A 22,818-nucleotide genomic window follows, 5' to 3' on the forward strand; every position below is an offset into this window, starting at 1 on the left:
GCATCGAAGAAAATCATCATTTTGGTCAATAGAGCATATTAATCTTCTTTGTCTCATAGATATTTATTTAAAGCATTTCAATCCAAATGACCTACAAACTTTCATCATACGATCTCTGTTAGATAATAGCATCAAAATAGGAATATTTCGGTCGATATATCATCATTGTAATTGTCGTATCTTAAAAGCTTATTTGAAGCATAACTCATAAGCATTTAGTTGGCCAAACACATACATAGTGTGGTTGGATTTTTAATACTTAATGTCATAATGTGTGATATGATATGTAATTTTTTATTATTACTATTATGCTTTTGTTAATCCTTTTCCTATATCATATAATTTTATTTGTTATTCTACACAGAGAGGAAGATTAAGATATACGTTATATTTTGTCACAATTTTATCCGATAAATACCGTCACATACATAGTGTGATGTCAGTAAAGAAACGGCATTGAAGACAAGATCATTTTGGTCAATAGAGCATATTAATCATTATTATCTCGTAGAAATCTACAAACACTTATCATTTTCCATTCGTCAGGGGTTGATGCATCATATATTTGGGAGATGCCTCAACTTAGGCATATTGAGTTCCATAAAGGAGATTCATATATATCACATCCTCCTAATTTTCACTTTATCGTCATGCACAATCTACAAACGCTGAAAGGAGTTAATCTTTCGAAATGCCCTTTTGGTTCATATATCCCCAATATAAAGAAATTGGCAGTATCTAATATAGTACTTGGAAATCTTAAGTCTATGGATAAACTAGAGTCCTATCAGTGTTATGGACCTTGTGGTAAAGCGAATACCTTCTTTCCACTCTCTCTTAAGAAGTTGAGCTTGGGATCACACACCTCCCATTGGGAGGTTACTCAACAGATGCTAGAAAAGATAAGTGCATTACCTCTTCTTCAGAAGCTTAAATTGGAACGAGCTGATTTCGAATACGGCGTGTGGATAACAGGTGAAGAACAATTCCCCAGGCTCAAATTCTTGGAGCTGGTCTTTACGCAATAAAGGAATTGAAGGAGATCCCTTGTGAAATTGGTGAAATACCAACAATGCATTCAATTCACTTGGACTATTGCAGCGAATCTGTGGTGGAGTCTGCCAAGATGATAGCAGAGGAGCAAGATGAAATACAAGTTCGAGCTGTGCTCTTCAACAACAGCAACAACCAAGCATTACGGAGGAGCCTCGCAAGCCCCAACTTTCAAGTTGAGATAGACTATTTTTAGTCTGAAACATGGAGGTAATTAGGCTGTTACAATGAATTTATGGTACATTGGTTTCGCTTTTCAATTTCTAGGTAAATATATATAGACAGAAAATATCGCAAATATGCTCGTCATAACTTTACTCATGTAGTATTGATTTGCATATGCAGATGTAATCACTCTTTGCTTCCAGGTACTCTCTCTTCTCTCTGTTCATGGACTGATGAAGGCCACCTACGTCGGAAGTGGTTCTTGTGGATGTGCGGATTGACACCAACTTCTGTTTTCTTTGGGTTCTGTTTCCGCGTTTGTCTTTGCAAATACTGTTTGTACATGTTTGCTTGTTCCATTGAATTTGTAATTCTTAACTGCCATAAAATCCATTTTTGTTGCTTCCAGTAGGCTTGTTTATTAACTTAAATTTGATGCAAATAATAAATTATTGGCTTGTTTATTTTATGATTCCCAATTTGGGCTGTTTCAAATAACTGAGATTTATTTTTTTAAATTTATTTGCTGCAACATTTGAAAGGAGAAGGTAGGATCCGTTTTAGCATAATTTCACTAATATTAGAACTCTAGGAGAACGTAGGAGTATTAAACAAAACACAGGTTTAGAGAATCTCATACAACAAGCTCACACCATTTTAATCAATGTTCAACCTTTTGTTTTTGGGGCTAGTATTAGTGAATTACAGTTTGTGTTGTCATAATCTATTATCCGCGTGAAACACGCTGCTCGATGACTGATTCCTATATTTTTTCTTGTGGTTGTTCGTCGAGATCTTCCATCATAATGGGGTTTGATTGAACATCTTCCATTTTCTTTCTTTAAAGGGTTAAAATTCCACTTCTCATGTCTCTTGCCATCAAATACCTCTCAGATTGTCCAGCTGCTCTTACTCAATTAACAGTCTCTTTCTTCCCCTCTCCTTTTTTTTTCTACATTTTGATTATTATTTTGATTATATAAATAATATTATTGTGAGATCACTGCACTTAACGGATAAAGTATCTGCACTGTGATAACGCTACGATGCCTTAATTAAACGTTGTGCAGATACTTTACTCGTTAGTGCTATCGATTCTCACGTTCGAACTTTATTTAAGAATTTTCTTAATTAAAAATACTTTCTTATATTTGTATTATTTCGTTTAATTTATGGTGATAGGAAGAGAACATTAAGATGAAGAAGCACAAGGAGAAACTCAAGGAGCCATTTTCTTGGAATGATTAGAGCATCTCCAATGCAAATAGGCCAGCCATTCGCTCTCCCTGCCACGTCAGCAGCACTAAAAATCCACATGTCACATCAGATTTAGGCCAGCCATAGACCAAGCCGCAATAAAAATAATTCAAAATATACTACATTTACGGAATTAAAATTACGATTAAATTACGGAATTAAATTTACAACACATATACGGGAAAATTCATTAATTGCATTAAAAAAAGGTACATAGATAAAAAAAAATTACATAATACAGAAAAAAAACTATCGGCATGCAGTCCTCCGTGCCCACAACTATTCAATTATATCATTTTGGAGTTGAATATGAGCTTCCACTTGGCGCATGTCGGCAAATTCCTTGAGGCGGCCGGCTTCATCGAGAGGTACCCCACGTCGTACGCTAGGGGTGGCCATTCCGTGGCTTGGACCGGCTTCATCGTCATTGGCCCAACTAGTCAGTTGTACGCCTTCGTCTTCGACGATCATGTTGTCCCAGGATAATGCAGGCGTACATTATTTGGGAAACGCATCTGACATCCCACAAACGCATTGGACCCTTAATTGCCGCTCATCGAGACCGGAGCACACCAAATGCGCGCTCCACGTCCTTGCTCGCCGACTCCCGTCGTTCCGCAAAGTAGGGCTTCCTTTCATCACTTGCGTGCCTGATCGTCTTCACAAAGACAAGCCACCTAGGGTATATCCCATCCGCCAAGTAGTAGCCCATATCATGGCGGTTGCCGTTGGCCACAAATGAGACGGCTGGACCGACGCCCCGGCACTTCTCGTTGAAGAGGGGAGACGAGTTCAGGACATTGAGGTCGTTGTTCGACCCGGCTACCCCAAAATACGCATGCCAGATCCACAGCGGTAATCAGCTACGGCCTCGAGGATCATCGTGGGATTCTTTGACTTGTAGCCGGTCGTGTAGGCCCCCTTCCAGGAAGTCGGACAGTTCTTCCACTCCCAATGCATACAATCTATGCTGCCTAACATCCCGGGGAACCCATGCTTCTCCCCGTGCATCTGCATCAGATCCTGACAATCTTCGGGAGTAGGGCTTCGAAGGTACTACTCACCGAAAATGTTTATCACGCCCTCACAGAAATACTTCAGACATTCCAGGGCTGTCGACTCACCGATGTGGAGGTACTCATCCCACATGTCTGCCGCGCCTCCGTAGGCCAACTGCCTGATTGTCGTCGTGCACTTTTGAATAGGGGTGTGGCCGGGTCTACCAACCGCATCGTGCCTGAAGCGGAAACACAGATATGACGCTCCAAAGCGTCAACGATACGCATAAACAACTCCCTGCTATGAACTTAATTAATTAATTAATATCTGCTATGAACTTAATTAATTAACATCTTATTAATTCCAAGAGTGGACTTAGCAAGAAACATTTATTTATTATTCATAGAGCGATAAAACTACAACTGACCAGTTTTCCGAATAATAAAACCTTGTTCGAGCTCCTCTTGAGGACATTATCAAACGAGACTCACCTCGCGCACGTTTCAACATAATAGCAATCCTAGCACAGCTAGAAATTAATCACCACTACCAATTATATCAGGATTATTGGGTTGCGAAAAACCCGCACCATTTGATAAGTCAAAGTAGTGCATAATCAATACCGTATGCTCAATGCTAACATATGTAGATTAAGAAATAATATTTTATCAAGACCTAGTCTTTCGGTAGATAGCATAAAGACATGTCTTCTGTTGTTAGATCCGTTCAGTGCTATACCACACCAATGTCATCTTATTTCAGTAAGGCTTAGAAATATGCGGACTGATATTGCAACCTTTCACGATAGGTAGCCAAAGCCTATCTAGGTTGTGAAATTCTTCTTTTTCTTTTGCAAAGCATTGCATAAATCTGACCGTGTTACCTTAAAGTGGACGACGCCTACAACCGGTCTACTAAGCAAAAGACTTAGACTTTGTTTACTTCTTATGCATTTAAATGTTTGTAAAACATCTTATAAATGCACAAGCAAACACAATGTAATAATAATAGTGATTCTATTCGTGCGAGACTGCTCGAATAATACTGAATCGGGTTAAAAGTGGATTGTAGAGTTTTACGTATACAAGCAAGATTCTATTCGCGCGAAACTTGCTCGAAACATGCTTTTCAGTATACCAAACCTAACAATCTCCCACTTATACTCAAAACATGCTTTCGAGTATACCCAATGCCAAAAACTCTCCCACTTATACTCAAAGTAGGTTTTTGTACTAGATATATCGAACTACCATTCATTTCACAAGGTGAAAGAAAAATCTGCTTGGTTGTTCTCTGATTATATCTTTTTCACCATAATGTCTTTGCTGCGTACTTGATCTTTAATTAATTTCATCCCCACATGTGATTGCTTAGCTTAATAAACTTGTGTGTCCCTTGAGTTAGCCTTCACTAGAGTAAAAAAAATAATAATACTCATAGGCATACTCAAACTTACGATTCAAGCTATTAGGAAGATATTCCTAAGGTAAACACATATTCAGAGGATGACTTACTCGATCACTGATTAGTCATAAAACTAAGACAGTGTAACCCCAAGGACATTACATGAATGACTGGTAAACTAGAATATAGTTACTAGTCTTTCTCAAGCACTAGGGTATATTCATTACCTCAATCAAAATCCTTTGTCATGGTTAATATGATATATACTTGCTATGCAAAAGCACAACTGATATCATACTTAGTACACATTGTAGCATACATGAGAGAATCTCATCATTCTTTCTAGCAATCTTAAAAAGACTTAGATGCTCAGAATGTAATTAGTTTATCTTTAATCCTTTATCTTAAACTAGGTAGACAACCAGTTTCCTACGCCAGATGTCAATCTTAGTTGTTTGCAACTTTTGTAGATTTCATCATCGTAAAGTACCAATAATACCATATGTAATGCACTTTCAACTTCCTTGTGCTTACAGCACTGTTAAGGACACAAGTCAAATTCCAAATACTTGACAATTTTGATAAAACACATATACTCTGATTTAGATGCTTGCCTAAGACCATGAAGGTCTATATAAGCTTCCAATCATGCATTTCTTGCCCTTAATTACATATCCATTAGAATGAATAAGTAGATGATTTCCTCTAGACTTCTATTTATAGAAGGTTGTCTTGACAATCATAATACATTCATTCTAATTTATGTAAGTTCTGATAGACAGTAGGATCGAATCAATTCTGGCACAACGACAACGAGAAGATAATTCTCTTAGGGCATAACCATTGTCATTGTCTAGCCATTTGAGATCCACATTCACACTTACAAAGATACTTGCTCCCACTAACTGACACAACCTGTAGGTAGTATTGCAAGTCTTGTAAAACATGTTGTCTATCTTAGATTGTAATATGGAATCTATCACCTTTTCAAAGATGATTATCCAAATTAACCAATACTACATTGTAGTTAAAGGGATTATGTTCAAGTTAGTCTAAGACTGAGTCTTACGACACTCTTAAACCCATGAACTTGTTGTGTTCCAGTGGAACGCTCCCACTACGATATGGTTCTTACAATCTTAGGTATTTTATTAGTGCAAAAGTTTCTAATGGTATGACTTCTTGGTAATGTGGAAAATCCGATATCTCTCTCTTTATTTTGAGAGTTATCACGCTGTTAGGCTTGTAGTTCATCTCTTGATCTTCATACAAGAATTATATCTTTGAAGATTACAGAACTTATAACCTTACATCATATGGGACAAACCTTAAAACATGCCTCAGTACTCAACTCCAATTTCTTGGACACTTTTCCAACACGTGTTGGAATAATATTACACCTTGAGATGTGCTAGACTAGAGATGCTCTAGTCCACAACTCGTGTTTTGTAGAAGGTACTGATGTTGGTAGTTTCTTTAATGTTTATCTCATCAATGATAAGATTCCTTCTTACATAACTACCCCATTCATTAGATGAATGCTTGGATTCGTTCGCCGATCGGCACGCCACAATGGCGGCCAGCGCTCGCAAATCGGCGTGCGCTCGCCTATTCTCTCGCCAAAAACGCGCTGGCCGATTCCAATGGTTCAGCTAGCCTACCGGCTAGCAACGCGAATCGGCTAGCCGGTGGGCTAGCCGCTATTAGAGATGCTCTAATAATATTTGACTTTATGTTAATTGGACAATTCAACTGGAAGAAGTACATAAAACATATTTTAGTTAGAGTTGGGAGATAACTTAATTCATCAATGTAGTCATCATATACTACTTGATTAAATTAACGTTTAGTTTTTTTTTTATCTTTTATTTATGGTTATTCACCAACAATATGTTTGTTTCTCGTTCTTTAAAAGTTCATAAAAGATACGGTTAATTTTCCATCAGGCGTTGATAGAATTTCCCAATAAAAAAATGAAATTGTATTCTTGCAGCACTAGTAATTTTATGCATAATAATTTCATTTATTGTGCTTACTACATAACCGAACATAGTTTTATTTATTATACATCATCACTCGAGAATTGATAATAAGTCAAACATGTGCAGGTAAAGGTCGTTTAACAATGGGAACCAAATGCAAAGGATATTTCCTTCTAACAGTTCCACCAAAGGACTTCGTCATATCCAAATCTTCATGATTCATACCATCCGGCATTTTCCAATCAAAATGATACAGAAACATAGCAAGCAGTAACTCTACATTTGCTAGTCCGAACAACATGCCAGGGCACATTCTCCTTCCTGAACCAAAAGGTATATATATTCTAGATTGTTCCCTTTGAAATCAACTGAGCTGTCCTCGAATCTCTCTGGTATACACTTCTCTGCATCGTTCCTGTTGAATATTGATGGACTTTCTGCTGGGCTGGTTAAATATTTGTTGGCCTAGATGTTATAAGTGTTGGGCTAAGCCCAAATGACTTACCTCTTGCCCCAGATGCTGCCACGTGGTCTCTCACTCGGATCCTGTCTCTGAGCCGTTGGATTGTGAGTGTGTTTGTTATGTGAGCAGAGAGTATCTTGAGACTCTCATTCGGCTAATCTCACTCTCTCTCTTATCTCTCTCAAGTTCGATATCTCTCTCTGATTTCTTCTCTTCTCCGATTGATCTTCCACTGTTCTTATGTAATCTCTCACGGTTTTATCAGTGAGTGGACAAGTGTGAGTGGTGGTGAAGGCAACTACTTCGGTTGCTGAGTGTTGTGAGAATCTAGGGTTTGGTGTGTGAGATTTCCTGAGTGAGTTGGTGATTGGTGCTTCCAGATCCGGTGTGGTTGAGTTGTGTGGTGTTGTTACCTGCGGTGAGAGGTTGATCTCTTGTCAGTTTCAACGGTGCTCCCTTGGATTGGCTTCTGGTTGAATAGATCTAGTTATTGGCGGGTTTCTGAGCCATCTTTTGATCTATTCAGTTTCTCTCTTGCTTCTTGTGATTAACGGATTGTGCATGTTGCTTCTGATCCGAGAGGATCTTGTTTGTTATCACTAATCCTTTTATTCAGTGTGCAGGCTTCTTAGGAGGATTTTGTTGATACCTCAAGAACCCTAGCTTAGCATATTAACTACGGTTGTAATAGTTAATTGATCTTTGGTTGCAATCTTGATTAATTCAACAAAATCAGTCGCATGGTTAGAGTTTGACTGAGCTCTCCTAATGAAGAACAAAGAGGTCTTGGTAAATAGTGAATCCGCGCCTAATCTGATCCCTACAGTTCCAATACTCATGATCCCTTCCCAGTGCCCATGCATTCACCATCACTCTGATTTTTGCTGGGATTTCGTATCCATCAATTTCACATCTTTCGATGTTCATTCTGGGGAATAAAAGTGGAAGCGGAGGGTGCAATCTCAATGTCTCTTTGATGACTAATCTCATGTATTTTAGCTCATCAAACTTGGCTTCATCTACATATCACTTGTCGTCAAAAACCTTTCGTACTTCTTCTTGTGCCTTGCTGAGTATGCTCGGGTTTCTCATCATCTCCGACATTGCCCATTCCATGCTGATGGCACCCGTGTCGGTTCTAGCTATGAACATATCCTAATCCAGATAGAAAGTACTCAAGCATGAGATTTTTAACCCGGAATTTTTGCGTAAGAAAGTTTTATCTTTGGAGTAGACACAAATGGGAATGTACACGTTGTAGAAAAATTATGTCAATCCATTGAAATATGGTATGCCACAAGTGATTAATTATTTGTCTTTAAAAAATAGCACCATAAAAACTAATTACCAAATTAATTTAAAAGAGTATCATCAAATCTTAAATCATATACTGCAATCTTCAATCCAAAATAACTAGTTAATAAGAAGATATGTCCTTAATGTGTTCAAAGCAAAATAGGGGGAAAAGACTAGTGGTGTCATTTTTCAATTTCTATACATGTGGTGATCTATTTCATTTTTCAGGAAATGAAAAGTTCAAATACTATTTTCAGGAACTATATTTGAAGTTCACTCAATATTAGTTCTCATTACAAAATAATCAAGTCTAAGAACTAATGCATTATTAGGTCAAACACAAGGAAGTGAATTAAAGGAGACCCTTCATTTTGAAGTTTCTAAACTTAAAAATCTCAATCTACTTCTTTTATTACTCCCTCGGTCACCCAAATATTGTCCCATCCGCCACGAGTTTTAAGAAATGTAATGAAAAGTGAGTTCGAAAAAGTTTGTGAAGGTGGATCCTACTTTTATATATTAATTTTATAATAAAATATGAGTAGCAGTGAGTTAGTGAAATATGATAAAATTAATACTCCATAAAATAGTAAAAGATGAAATGGAACCAATTTTCAGGGACAGAGGGAGAGGGAGTACATTTTTAAATAACTCTATAAAATTAATAATCCATAAAGTGTTAGAAGTCAAATTAAAAAGTCTAAAGTTGGAACATAGGGAAAACTGAAAACTGTGAAATTGAGAATGAAGAAACACAAACCAGAACCAGTGCTTTGATGTTGTCAGTGGTGAGAGGGAATTCAGTTCCATCTTGTTGAATATTGAGCAGAACATCGACCAAATCTTCCGCCTCGCCACCACCATCACCGGCGGCTTTGTCCGCTTTATGCTGCTCGATGATGCTATCGAGCAGTTTGTCTACTTTCCGATACATCCGTTGGATCTTAAACCGGTCTCCGGTGATCAATGGCAGCAACTTTATAGAAGGGTAGAGATCGGCAAACATGAATCCCGTCGCCAAATGAGTGATTTCCAGGATTATAGAAGTCACTGTTCCGCTGTCTTTCGTCTTGGCCCCGACCACCACCCTCGCTGTAACATCGTACGGCATCATGTTAAGTTTCCCGGAGAGATCAGGCGCTGGAGAAGAAGAAGCGATCTGTTTGCAAAGACTCAAAGTCTCCTCTTCTCTTATGTGGCGGAAGGACTGCACGCGCCTCGCGCTCAGGAGCTCGAGCGTGCAGATCTTCCGCACTGGTCCCCGTAGGGGGCCCCGGCGATATCAGAGTAATTGTAGGATAGTGTGTCCGTCACCAGTCCAGGGGGCCGGTTGGCGAAGGTGATGTCGTGAGTTCTCATAACTTGTTTGGCCCCTCTAGCTTCATTTTTGCTGTTCCATTTACAATTTTGCTATAATGTTGTTTTAATTTGGGCATTCTTTCTTCTATTCTGTTTACATTTCCGTATCTATTATTCATACTCGCATTTATATGCTACACAATAAATAAAAAATGTGTACATTATAAATATTAATAGTGAATGGGACTCATATTCGCGAACGGAGAGAGTAATCCTCTAGCCATGAACAGTATATTAGGTAAAGCATCTTAATCCATTGATATAATTTTATTTCAAGATGATGAATTAATGTAAGCCCATTGACCATTGACCCATAGTCGTTAATATGATAAGATCTAGTAGCGGGCTATCCGGGTATACCGAGTAATTATCATTTTTTATTAAATTAAATTAGTACTTCTACAAACAGTTTGTTAAATCAGTCTCAACCTCAGTTTGTAAAAGCCGGTGACGGCGCCGCCTCTGCTCCGCGCCAGTCCAATGTAAACGCCGACTCAGAAAGAGGCAGGCAGCAGCTCGCCTCGTCCGCTACCAGCTGTATCCCGCCGCGGTGTCTCCGCCTCCGCACGCCGCCTGCAGCCTCCAGGTAATTTGTGGTGTTTGTCGCTTTTTTTTATCCACAAATCTATCCAATACGAACAGGTTAATATTAGCATCATAGACTGCAGATTCACACATTTAATTGAACAATCATCATCATACAATATCACAATTAGTTGTTGAATTTAAATTAGATTTAAATCATAGTTTAAGTTGAAGTCTTCTATGCAAAGAAGTCTGTATCGGAGACAGTTGCAGCATATTTAATTGATTTCAACAACTTTTTAGTAAACCGAAGTGGCTATATTTTATCATCAAGCAGCTTGTGATGTTAACGGTTATCGTGTTTGTGTCATTAAGTAGCAATATTATATCGAAATATCATGCTCTGATCAGCTAATGATTGAATTGATATAGGAAATGTCACACTGTAATAGTGTAATAGTACATGTTTCACAAATACAGTCTCATTTTCATTCGAACTCATTCATACTCTATGTTTGCTGCACATTTTTTCTGTAACTGGCTGTTAGATATTGATGGCGGCTTAATGACATCAATCATCATCCTTCCCCTTCAATTTCTGTCCACAAAAACAATTTGTATCTTTCACTCAAATTGTTACCTTCTTGCAAGAATTTCTTGAAATGTACAACTCCCCTGTTGCAGATAGAAGCGAAGCCCAAGGTGCAATCGAGTCCCATATTGTGGACATGATTAAGCTGAGTGATGCTTATCATCAACAAATCTACCCTGGTGGAGAAACTGATACTTCTGCTAGCAGTCAAAGTAAACCGGTGATGTGGTCCAATTGCTTCAGATGTCAAATGAAACCCACTCATGGCAAAAAAATCAATGATAGTCTGTATCGGTGTATGAAGAAAGTGATAAAAGACATGTATTTGGTCAAGAAGGACGCGATGAGGATATCTGTGGTCGAAGGTCAACTGCAGAGAAGTGTCTCACCAACGGACAAGACTGTTATCACCAACTCCAAGTTATTCCTATTGTAGGGATGGGTGGGATTGGTAAGACCACTCTCGCAAACCATGTTTATGCACATCCATATATTAAGGAGCATTTTCATATTCGTACATGAGTTACAATTTTTTAAAATTTTGACGCATGAGAAATTCTTTGTGAGCTGCTTTTCTCAAGCCACCAAAAAAAGCAAGGAAGAAATGGGTGATATGTGTGAAAATGATATAGGATTAGCACTCCACAAATATTTATTCCATAGAAGGTTTATAATTGTTATGGATGATATGTGGAGTGTCGATGCATGGAATAGGATGCAAAATTTCTTTCCTGATAATTGGAATGGTAGTCGCATAGTGGTGACGACTAGGGAAGCACAGTTGAGTTCTCAATTGAACAACAATTATTGCCTTCGATTGAAGTTATTGGATGAGGTTAGTAGCTGGGATCTATTCTCCAACTCTGTGTTTGGGGAGGAAAGTTGTCCACTTGAATTAGTGGAAATTGGAAAGAAAATTGTAGAGAATTGTAGAGAACTTCGTTTAGCAATTGTTGTGGTGGGAGGTCATTTGAAAAAGATGGAACACACTAAAGGATGTTGGGAATCAATAAGGAAAAACACGAGTTCAGTAGTGAATTTTCTGGATGAAGATTTTTGCTTCAACATTATGAAAATAAGCTACAATCATTTTCCAGTGTATTTGAAGCCACGCTTTCTATACATGGGAGTGTTTGATGAAGATTGTGCAGTTTCTGTCTCAACACTCGTCAAGTTGTGGGTTTCTGAAGGATTTTTAAGACCAGTAAGAGACAAAGGCTTGGAAACGAGTGCAAAAGAGTACTTATATGAGCTACTCCCTCCGTCCCACTTTAAGAGTCCCGGTCGAGTTCGGCACGGGTTTTAAGAAATATAAAATAAAGTTGGTGAGAAAAGATAGTAGAATGTGGGTCCTACTTTTTTTTATTAGTTTTATAATAAAATGTGAGTGGAAAAAGGTTAGTGGAATTTGGGGCCTAATACCATTTATGGAATATTTCAACCGGGACACCTAAAGTGGGACACCCAAAAGTGGTAAACCGGGACTCCTAAAGTGGGACGGAGGGAGTAGTTGATAGAAATCTCATTCTAGTTCTTGAGTTAGGGTGTCCTGGAAACATAAAGTACTGCAAAGTTCATGACTGTTGAGAGACCTTTGTTGTAGAGAAGCCGGGAAAGAGGGCTTTGATATGTGACAGGGCAACATAAGTCTCAGGCCTTAAATAGGCAACGTTGTGTTGTTATTCCTGGAGGCACTTCAAAGGATGAGGTTTGTGATGCCTTGCAGTCTATGCCGCTTGCTCGTTCTCTTTTATGTCATAGTGAGGAAGTTGTTCCGATGCCTGAGTCAAGACTGCTGAGGACATTGAAAGCTTATGATGCATATAGGTGTGTAAGCCACAATTATTTGTTCTAATTTTTCAACTCGCGGTATCTTGCTGTTGGTGTTCAGAGGGTGTCTGAAATCCCTTCTTCAATCACTTTTCTCCGGAATTTACAAACACTTATTATTTTCCATTCTACGCAGGTTGCTGCACCACTTATTTGGAAGATGCCTCAACTTAGGCATATTGAGTTCCATAAAGGAGATTTGTATTTACCCTGAAATTTTGTCGTCATGGACAAACTACAGACGCTCAAAGGAGTTGATCTTTGTTATTCAGGTAAGGTGACTGTGATTATCCCCAATATAAAGAAATTGGCAGTAACCAATGGAGAGCTTCAAAAGCTTTAGTCAATGAATAAGCTAGAGTCCTATCGGTGTTATGGTAAAGGGTATACCTCCTTCCCACACTCTCTTAAGAAGTTGAACACACCTCCCATTGAGAAGTGACTGAACAGATGGTAGAAAATATAGGTGCATTGTTTCTTCTTCAGAAGCTTCAATTGGAAAGACCAGATTTCCAAAAAGGTGTTTGGGAAACAAGCGAAGAACAGTTCCCCTGCCTCAAATTATTGGAACTGAAATGGTGTCACTTGGTATACTGGATAACAGATCACATTCCATGCCTTGAGAAATTGTCTTTACGCAATAAAGGAATTCAAGGAGATCCCTTGTTTGAAATTGGTGAAATACCAACAATGCAATCAATTCACTTGGAATATTGCAGCGAATCAGTGGTGGAGTCTGCCTGGATGATAGCAGAGGAGCAAGATGAAATACAAGCGAGCAACAACCAAGCACTACAGAGCCTTGCAAGCCCCAAATTTCTAGTCGAGATTGACTATTTTTAGTCTAAAACATTGAGGTAATGAGGCTGTTACAATGAATTTATGGTACATTGGTTTCAGTTTTCAATTTCTAGGTAAATATATGTAGACAGAAAATATCGCAAATATGCTCGTCATAACTTATTACTCATGTAGTATTGATCTGCAGATACAATCAATCAAATCTCTCTCAAGGTTTGCTTATGCAGATGTAATCACTCTTTGCTTCCAGGTACTCTCTCTTTCTCTCTGTTCATGGACTGATGAGGCCACCTATGCCGGAAGTGGTTCTTGGGGATGTGCGGATTGACACCAACTTCTGTTTTCTTTGGGTTCTGTTTCAGCGTTTCCATCTTTGCATATACTGTTTGTACATGTTTGCTTGTTCCATTGAATTTGTAATTCTTAACTACCATAAATTTGTTGCAAATAATAAATTATTGGCTTGTTTATTTTCTGATTCCCCATTTGGGCTGTTTCAAATAGATGAGATTTATTTGTTTTAGTTTTTTTGCTGCAACATATGAAAGGAGAACATAGGATCCGTTTTAGCATAATTTCACTAATATTAGAACTCCAGGAGAACGTTGGAGTATTAAACTCAGGTTTAGAGAATTTCATACAAAAAGCTCACACCATTTTAATCAATGTTCAACCTTTTGTTTTTGAGGCTAGTATTAGTGAATTACAGTTAGTGTTGTCATAATCTATTATCCGCGTGAAACACGCTGCTCAATGACTGATTCCAATTTTTCTTGTGGTTGTTCGTCGAGATCTTCCATCACGGTGGGGTTTGATTGAACATCTTCCATGCATTTTCTTTCTTTAAAAGGTTAAAATTCCATTTCACTAAGGGCTTTATGAAATTATATGCATGTGTGTGTGTGTGTACGTTCTGACTCCAAGTACTGAAAGCGTAGTAAAGCAGCCGAAAGTGATTTGTGAACTAATAGGGGTCAACCAAACACTTCTATCGACCTATCAGGTGCAAGATGAACAAATGGACTTAAAAAGTTCTTGAACAAATTAATTCGTTCTTTGTAAGTTGTAACAATGGTCTTCTTCTCACATCATATTTATGGAGTAACACTTTATACTGTGGGGCCACGTACATGTCTTGGTTATCACTTGTCAGGCAATAATGTAGAAATGGACCACACACCTTTTTCATAATTATACAGTGGCAACATTTCTTCTCAACAAGCCTGAACTATACAGTTACAGATCGACCATGGCTGCTTACGCAGCTCTGACTTCGCTCTTGCATATCTTAGATGATATCAAGAATCATCCTTCCCCTCCGATTTCTATCCACCAACAACAACTTGAATCCCTCTCTCAAACTGTTACCTCCCTGCAACAATTTCTTGAAACCTATAATTCCCCTGTTGCCGACACAAACGAAGCCGATCCATTGGAGATTCGTATTGCAGAAGCAGCGTATGCAGCCCAAGATGTGATCGAGTCCCATATTGTGGACATGATCAAGCTGCGTAAATCCAGTGGAGCTTATCATGGACAAATACACTCAGGAGGAGAAACCAGTACTTCTGCTGGCTCCAGCACTCAAAGTAAACCGCTGATGTGGTCCAATTACTTTGGATGTCTAATGAAACCCATAAATCATGGCAGGAAAATCAGTTACGTTGATAATCTTTATAGAGGTTTGAAGAAAGTGATAAAAGACATGGATTTGGTCAAGAAGGAGGCGATGAAGATATCTGTGTCCGAAGCTCAGCTCCACAGAAGTGTCTCAACATCTGGTGGTTCGTCAAGATCTTCCATCATGGTGGGGTTTGGTGATGCATCACGTGAAATCATGGACAAGCTCACCAACGGAGTAGACGATCGCCGATTCCAAGTCATCCCTATTGCAGGGATGGGAGGGATTGGTAAGACCACCCTCGCTAAACATGTTTATGCACATCCCTATATTAAGCAGCATTTTGATATTAATGCATGGGTCACAATTTCTCAAAATTTCGACACAAGAGAAATTCTTTGTGAGCTGCTTTCTCAAGCCAACAAAAAAAGCAAGGAAGAAATGAGTGAAATGAGTGAAAATGAAGTAGGATTAGCACTCCACAAATATTTATTCAATAGAAGGTTTTTAATTGTTTTGGATGATATGTGGAGTGTCGATGTATGGGATAAGATGCAAAATTTCTTTCCTGATAATTGGAATGGTAGTCGCATAGTGGTGACGACTAGGCAATCGCAGTTGAGTTCTCAATTGAACAACAATTATTGCCTTCGATTGAAGTTATTAGATGAGGTTAGTAGCTGGGATCTATTCTCCAACTCTGTGTTTGGGGAGGAAAGTTGTCCACTAGAATTGAAGAAAATTGGGAAGAAAATTGTAGAGAATTGTAGAGGACTTCCTTTATCAATCGCTACGATAGGAGGTCTTTTGTCAAAATCTGAGTGCAAAATTGAATATTGGGTGCGTATAGAGCAAAATTTAAATTCAATTGTTATTAATAGTAATGATGAATTTTGCTTGAAAATATTGAGAATGAGCTACATTTATCTACCAAACTATTTGAAGCCATGTTTTTTGTATATGGGTATCTTTGAGGAAGATCGTAGTATCTGTGTGTCAATGCTCAAGAAGTTGTGGGTTTCTGAAGGATTTTTAAAACCAAGGAGTGCGAAATGTTTGGAAACAATTGCGCAAGAGTACTTGAAAGAGTTGGTTGATAGAAATCTCATTTTAGTTGATAAGTTGGGGTCAATTGGAAATGTCAAGTATTGTAAAATTCATGATTTGGTGAGAGATATGTGCTTGAAAGAAGTTGAAAAGGAAAAGTTGTATCATGTGATTAGAGATCACCCTCTAAGTATAAATAGTGATCGTCGGGTTGTTTTTCGAATTAAAATTGGAGGGTGGTTAATGAGTGAAGTGATGGGATCTCTGTCACATGTCCGCTCCATAATACATGATGATGACAACTACGAAGAGAGGGATAGAGAAGTTCGACTGCCTCACAATATTAGATTGTTGAGGACATTCAAAGCATGCAATGAAGATTTTGCGAGATCAGATGTTTATTTCTTAGATAATGTGTTTGAATTGGTGAACTTACGGTACCTTGCTGTTCACGTTCATACGAAGTCCATATTTCCTACTTCAGTTGATCTTCTTTGGAATCTACAAACATTGATCGTTCATTGTTGGGAAGATCTTATTGCACCAACTGAAATTTGGAAATTGCATCAACTTCGACATCTCGAGTTTAGGTTGCGTGGACTGATTCTACCAGATCCCCCTAGTGGTGACAATGACATTGTTATCATGAAGAATCTGCAAACACTCAAAGGAGCAAAGAATTTGATTTTGAATGAGGGGATCGTCAAAAGAATTCCTGATGTGAAGAATTTGCATCTAAGGTATCAACTGAAACAAATGGAAGATAGCAACGGTCTCATCAATCTTCAGTGCTTGAATAAATTGGAAAACCTTTGGTGCTCCACCAAATATGGAAGTGATGAGTGTTGGCAAATGGCAAGGTTCCCACACTCCCTCAAGAAGTTGTCTGTTATTGCCTCTTCTGCTCTGGGGTTGGAAGACATATTGCAAAATGTCTGTTCATTACCCTTTCTTGAGAAATTTGTATTAGAAGGTGGTTTGTTCAAAACATGCAAGTGGGAAACAATTGGAGGCCAATTCCGGAGCCTCAAGTTTCTACAATTGCGCAATTGTGACGGTCTAGAAGATTGGATTGTGTCAGACAACTCTCACTTCCCACTTCTCCAGAAGCTTCGTCTTGATTATTTAAGGACACTAAAGGAGATCCCGTCAGAAATTGGAGAAATACCAACACTAAGATCAATTGAATTGGATCGTTGCAGTGAATCAACGGTGGTGTCAGCTAAAAAGATAGTAGAGGAACAAGAGGATTTATATGGAGACCAACTAGACCTTCATGTTCGAGCTCTAGTTTGGAAGGAAGAAGAAGCACTGAAGAGCTTGGCAAATGCCAACTTTGAAGTTAAAGTGGGAATTAACAGAGACTTGTCTTTCATGTAGCATGGAAGAGTAGTGTACTAATAAAGTTTGAGCTTGCTTCAATAGCATAAACTCTTTCTATTGATACTTATGTTCTATTGTAAGAGCAAGCAAAAGCATTCAGCATTTGCGTTTCTATATAATTTACCTCAGCTTTTCCATTCGATAAACATTGTACTGCAAAAGAGATAGTAGAGGGAATATAGAATTTACATTGAGAAGATGTTTCCTTTCGTGTTGTAGGATCACTACTGAGCTAGGCAGGCCACAATTTTAAGTTGTAGGATGATTCTGTTTTTCTTCATCTTCAACTATGTAACTACATTACATAATTGTGCTGTGCATATGAGTTCATCATCAACACTTGATTCTGGGGATTAAAAGCGGCGCTGGAGGTTGGAATCTCAGTGTCTCTTTGATGATCAGTTTGAGGTACTTCAGCTCCTCAAACATGTCTTCGTCTACGTATCCCTTGTCGTCACAAAACCCTGCTTACTTCTTCTTGTGCCTTGGTGAGTGTGGTAGGGTTTTCATCAGCTCAGTCATTGCCCACTCTGTGGCAGTGGCTGAGGTGCCTGTTCTGGCACTGAAAACACATCCTGAAATGGAAAAATGGTGGTAGATTAATTGCAATTTTGATGTCTCAACTCTCATATGCTATGTAATGTAAGGGCAAATTGCTAAGAAAAATCCATAAGTTTTGCTCAAATTTTGAACTTGACATAAAAACCATATTCTTATTTTATTACTATTTTACTGTTTTAATTTAGCAAGTTTATTTTACTGTAATTGTAGGCACTAGTAGTAATTTAAGGGATAATAATTTCATTTATTGTGCTTATTACATAATCGCAGATAGAGCTCTATCAGTGGTGGAGTCTGCCTGGATGATAGCAGAGGAGCAAGATGAAATACAAGCGAGCAACAACCAAGCACTACAGAGCCTTGCAAGCCCCAAATTTCTCGTCGAGATTGACTATTTTTAGTCTAAAACATTGAGGTGATGAGGCTGTTACAATGAATTTATGGTACATTGGTTTCACTTTTCAATTTCTAGGTAAATATATATAGACAGAAAATATCGCAAATATGCTCGTCATAACTTATTACTCATGTAGTATTGATCTGCAGATGTTATCTCTCAAACCTCTCTCAAGATTTGCAGATGTAATCACTCTTTGCTTCCAGGTACTCTCTCTTCTCTCTGTTCATGGACTGATGAGGCCACCTACGTCGGAAGTGGTTCTTGTGGATGTGCGGATTGACACCAACTTCTGTTTTCTTTGGGTTCTGTTTCCGCGTTTGTCTTTGCAAATACTGTTTGTACATGTTTGCTTGTTCCATTGAATTTGTAATTCTTAACTACCATAAAATCCAATTTGATTGAACAAATGGACTTAAAAAATTCTTGAACAAATTAATTCGTTCTTTGTAACAATGGTCTTCTTCTCACATCACTTTATACTGTGGGGCCACGTACATGTGTTGGTTGTCGGCAATAATGTAGAAGGGAGAAAGATCAGTAATATAGAAGGGAGAAAGATCAGTAGCCAGCAGTAACCACACACCTTTTTCATAATTATACTGTGGCCAACATTTCTTCTCAACAAGCCTGAACTATACAGTTACAGATCGACCATGGCTGCTTATGCAGCTCTGACTTCGCTCTTGCATATCTTAGATGATATCAAGCATCATCCTTTCCCTCCGATTTCTATCGACGAACAACAACTTGAATCCCTCACTCAAACTCTTACCTCCTTGCAACAATTTCTTGAGACCTATAATTCCCCTGTTGCCAACACAAAAGAAGCCGATCCATTGGAGATTCGTATTGCAGAAGCAGCATATGCAGCCCAAGATGTAATTGAGTACCATATTGTGGACATGATTAAGCTGCGTAAATCGAGTGGAGCTTATCATCGACAAATATACTCAGGAGGAGAAACCAGTACTTCTGCTGGCTCCAGCACTCAAAGTAAACCGCTCATGTGGTCCAATTACTTTGAATGTCTAATGAAACCCAAACATCATCGCAGGAAAATCAGTTATATTGATAATCTTTATCGAGGTTTGAAGATAGTTATAAAAGACGTGGATTTGGTCAAGAAGGAGGCGATGGAGATATCCGTGTCTGAAGCTCAGCTCCAGAGAAGTGTCTCAACATCTGGTGGTTCGTCGAGATCTTCCATCATGGTGGGGTTTGGTGATGCATCACGTGAAATCATGGACAAGCTCACCAACGGAGTAGATGATCGCCAACTCCAAGTCATCCCTATTGTAGGGATGGGAGGGATTGGTAAGACCACTCTCGCGAAACATGTTTATGCACTTCCTTATATTAAGGAGCATTTTGATATTCGTGCATGGGTCACAATTTCTCAAAATTTTGACACAAGAGAAATTCTCTGTGAGCTGCTTTCTCAAGCCAACAGAAAAAGCAAGGAACAAATGAGTGAAATGAGTGAATATGAAGTAGGAGAAGCACTCCACAAATATTTATTCAATAGAAGGTTTATAATTGTTATGGATGACATGTGGAGTGTCGATGCATGGGATAAGATGCAAAATTCCTTTCCTAATAATTGGAATGGTAGTCGCATAGTGGTGACAACTAGGCAATCACAGTTGAGTTCTCAATTGAACAACAATTATTGCCTTCGATTGAAGTTATTAGATGAGGTTAGTAGATGGGATCTATTCTCCAACTCTGTGTTTGGGGAGGAACGTTGTCCACTAGAATTGGAGGAAATTGGAAAGAAAATTGTAGAGAATTGCAAAGGACTTCCGTTAGCAATTGTGGTGGTAGGAGGCCTTTTGAAAAAAATGGAACACACTGAAGAATGTTGGGAATCGATAAGAACAAACTCATGTTCAGTAGTGAATTCAGCTGATGAATATTTTTGCTTGAAAATTCTGAAAATAAGCTATGATCATTTGCCAGTGTATTTGAAGCCATGTTTTCTATACATGGGAGTGTTTGATGAAGACCGTGCAGTTCGTGTCTCAACACTTGTCAAGTTGTGGGTTTCGGAAGGGTTTCTAAGACCACAAAGTGGGAAAAGCTTGGAAACGAGCGCAAAAGAGTACTTAAATGAGTTAGTTGATAGAAATCTCATTCTAGTTCATGAGTTGGGGTCGACTGGAAATATAAAGCGCTGCAAAGTTCATGATCTATTGAGAGACCTTTGTTGCAGAGAAGCTGGGAAAGAGGGCTTTTATTATGTGACAGGGCAACATGAGTCTCAGGCCTTAAATAGGCAACGTTGTGTTGTTATTCCTCGAGGCACTTCAAAGGACGAGGTTCGTGATGCCTTACAATCCATGCCGCTAGCTCGTACGCTTTTATGTCATTGTGATGAAGTTGTTCTGATGCCTGAGTCAAGACTGCTGAGGACATTGAAAGCTTTTGATACAGATAGATGTGGAAGCCACAATTATTGGTTTTATGATTTGTTCCAGTTTGTAAACTCACGGTATCTTGCTGTTGGAGTTCAGAGGGCGTCTGAAATCCCTTCTTCAATCAGTTTTCTCTGGAATCTACAAACACTTATTATTTTTCATTCTACAAGGGTTGATGCATCATATATTTTGGGGATGACTCAACTTAAGCATATTGAGTTCCACAAAGGAGATATATTTATGAAATATCCTCCTAATCCGGTCGTCATGAAAAATCTACAAACGCTCAAAGGGATTGATCGGAAATTTCGTATTATGTATATCCCCTATATAAAGAAATTGGCAGCAACTAATTTTGCACTTGGAGATCTTATGTATATGGAAAAACTAGAGTCCTGTCGGTGTTATGAACCTGATTGGAGCTTGAATACCATATTTCCAAACTGTCTTAAGAAGTTGAGCTTGGGATCACACACCTCCAGTTGGGAATTGACTGGAAAGAATCTTTCAAAGATAGGTGCATTACCTCTTCTTCAAAAGCTTAAATTGGAACGAGCTGGTTTCCAAAATGGCGTGTGGGAAACAAGTGAAGAACAGTTCCCAAGCCTCAAATACATGGAACTGAAATGGTGTCATTTGGTATCCTGGATAACAGACAGCTCTCACATTCCATGCCTTGAGAAGCTTCGTCTTTATGCAATAAAGGAATTGAAGGAGATGCCCTGTGAAATTGGTGAAATACCAACGATGCAATCAATTAACTTGGAATATTGCAGCGAATCAGTGGTGGAGTCTGCCAAGGCGATAGCAGAGGAGCAAGATGAAATACAAGTTCGAGCTGTGCTCTTCAACAACAGCAACAACCAAGCATTACGGAGGAGCCTCGCAAGCCCCAACTTTCAAGTTGAGATAGACTATTTTTAGTCTGAAACATTGAGGTAATGAGGCAGTTACAATAATGCATTTGATGGTACATTGGTTTCCATTTTCAGTTTCTAGGTAAACATATATACACAGAAAATATTGCAAATATGCTGGTTATTACTCATCTAGTTGTGCTCTGCAGATGTAATCTCTCTCTGTGTCTGTCTGTTCTTGGGGACTGATGAGGCTGCTTATGTCGGAAGTAGTTCTTGGGGATGTGCGGATTGACACCAACTGTTTTCGTTGTGTTCTGTTTTGAGCGTTTTTCTTTGCAAGTACTGTTTGAGCATGTTTGCTAGTTCCATTGAATTTGTAACTCTTATTTTTGTTGCTACTAGTTGGCTTGTTTATTTGCTTAACTTTGTTGCAAATAATAAATTATTGGCTTTTTTATTTGCTTGAATTTGTTTCAAATAATAAATTATTGGTTTGTTAGTTTTGTGATTCCCCACTCAGGCTGTTGCAAATGGCTGTGATTTATTAAAACAGGTTTAGGAATTTTCATATAGAACAAGCTCACACCATTGGTTTTAATCAATGTTCAGACTTTGCAGTTACTGTTGTCATAATTTCATTCATCGTGCTTATTACACAATCACAGAGAGTGCTCTAAATTACATATCATCACTCCAATAACATGAAAATACAGAAGCCATATATAAATGATCAGTCAGGCACTTGCAGGCAAAGGTCGTTTAACAATAGGAACCAAATGCAAAAGGTGTTTCCTTCTAACAGT

General features: G+C 38.5%; 2 protein-coding genes, 2 long non-coding RNA genes and 1 pseudogene across 16 annotated transcripts; 4 read left to right on the forward strand and 1 right to left on the reverse strand.

Moving 5' to 3' along the window:
• The first annotated feature begins 1,023 nt into the window (after positions 1-1,023).
• Positions 1,024-1,687, forward strand: LOC125199292. The gene is made up of 2 exons (XR_007172566.1): positions 1,024-1,263; positions 1,399-1,687. It is a non-coding gene; the product is annotated as an uncharacterized LOC125199292 (long non-coding RNA).
• A 6,214-nt stretch (positions 1,688-7,901) lies between these two features.
• Positions 7,902-10,293, reverse strand: LOC125199283 (annotated as a pseudogene).
• An 81-nt stretch (positions 10,294-10,374) lies between these two features.
• Positions 10,375-14,201, forward strand: LOC125199290. Of its 6 annotated transcripts, none has more exons than XR_007172563.1 (6): positions 10,375-10,564; positions 11,188-11,546; positions 12,699-12,922; positions 13,062-13,309; positions 13,392-13,782; positions 13,914-14,201. It is a non-coding gene; the product is annotated as an uncharacterized LOC125199290 (long non-coding RNA). The 6 variants fall into 6 exon arrangements; XR_007172565.1 differs by having other exon boundaries at positions 13,062-13,197; XR_007172560.1 differs by having other exon boundaries at positions 10,376-10,564; positions 13,062-13,782.
• Positions 14,202-14,967: 766 nt separating this feature from the next.
• On the forward strand, positions 14,968-19,191 carry LOC125199289. Of its 8 annotated transcripts, none has more exons than XR_007172559.1 (3): positions 14,968-15,636; positions 18,609-18,810; positions 18,885-19,191. XR_007172559.1 is itself a non-coding variant. In XM_048097356.1 (3 exons), the coding sequence occupies exons 1-2, from the start codon at positions 14,976-14,978 to the stop codon at positions 18,737-18,739; spliced, it is 792 nt and encodes a 263-aa protein (XP_047953313.1). In that variant the 5' UTR covers positions 14,968-14,975; the 3' UTR covers positions 18,740-18,753; positions 18,885-19,191. The 8 variants fall into 8 exon arrangements, 2 of the variants coding, with proteins under 2 accessions (XP_047953313.1, XP_047953314.1); XM_048097356.1 differs by having other exon boundaries at positions 18,609-18,753; XM_048097357.1 differs by having other exon boundaries at positions 18,609-18,753; positions 18,942-19,191.
• A 112-nt stretch (positions 19,192-19,303) lies between these two features.
• Positions 19,304-22,478, forward strand: LOC125199288 (putative late blight resistance protein homolog R1B-16). Its single transcript, XM_048097355.1, has 2 exons — positions 19,304-22,093; positions 22,222-22,478. The coding sequence occupies exon 1, from the start codon at positions 19,392-19,394 to the stop codon at positions 22,077-22,079; it is 2,688 nt and encodes an 895-aa protein (XP_047953312.1). The 5' UTR covers positions 19,304-19,391; the 3' UTR covers positions 22,080-22,093; positions 22,222-22,478.
• Positions 22,479-22,818: the final 340 nt, after the last annotated feature.

This window comes from Salvia hispanica, unplaced genomic scaffold, assembly GCF_023119035.1.
Source record: "Salvia hispanica cultivar TCC Black 2014 unplaced genomic scaffold, UniMelb_Shisp_WGS_1.0 HiC_scaffold_446, whole genome shotgun sequence".
Classification (NCBI taxonomy): domain Eukaryota; kingdom Viridiplantae; phylum Streptophyta; class Magnoliopsida; order Lamiales; family Lamiaceae; genus Salvia; species Salvia hispanica.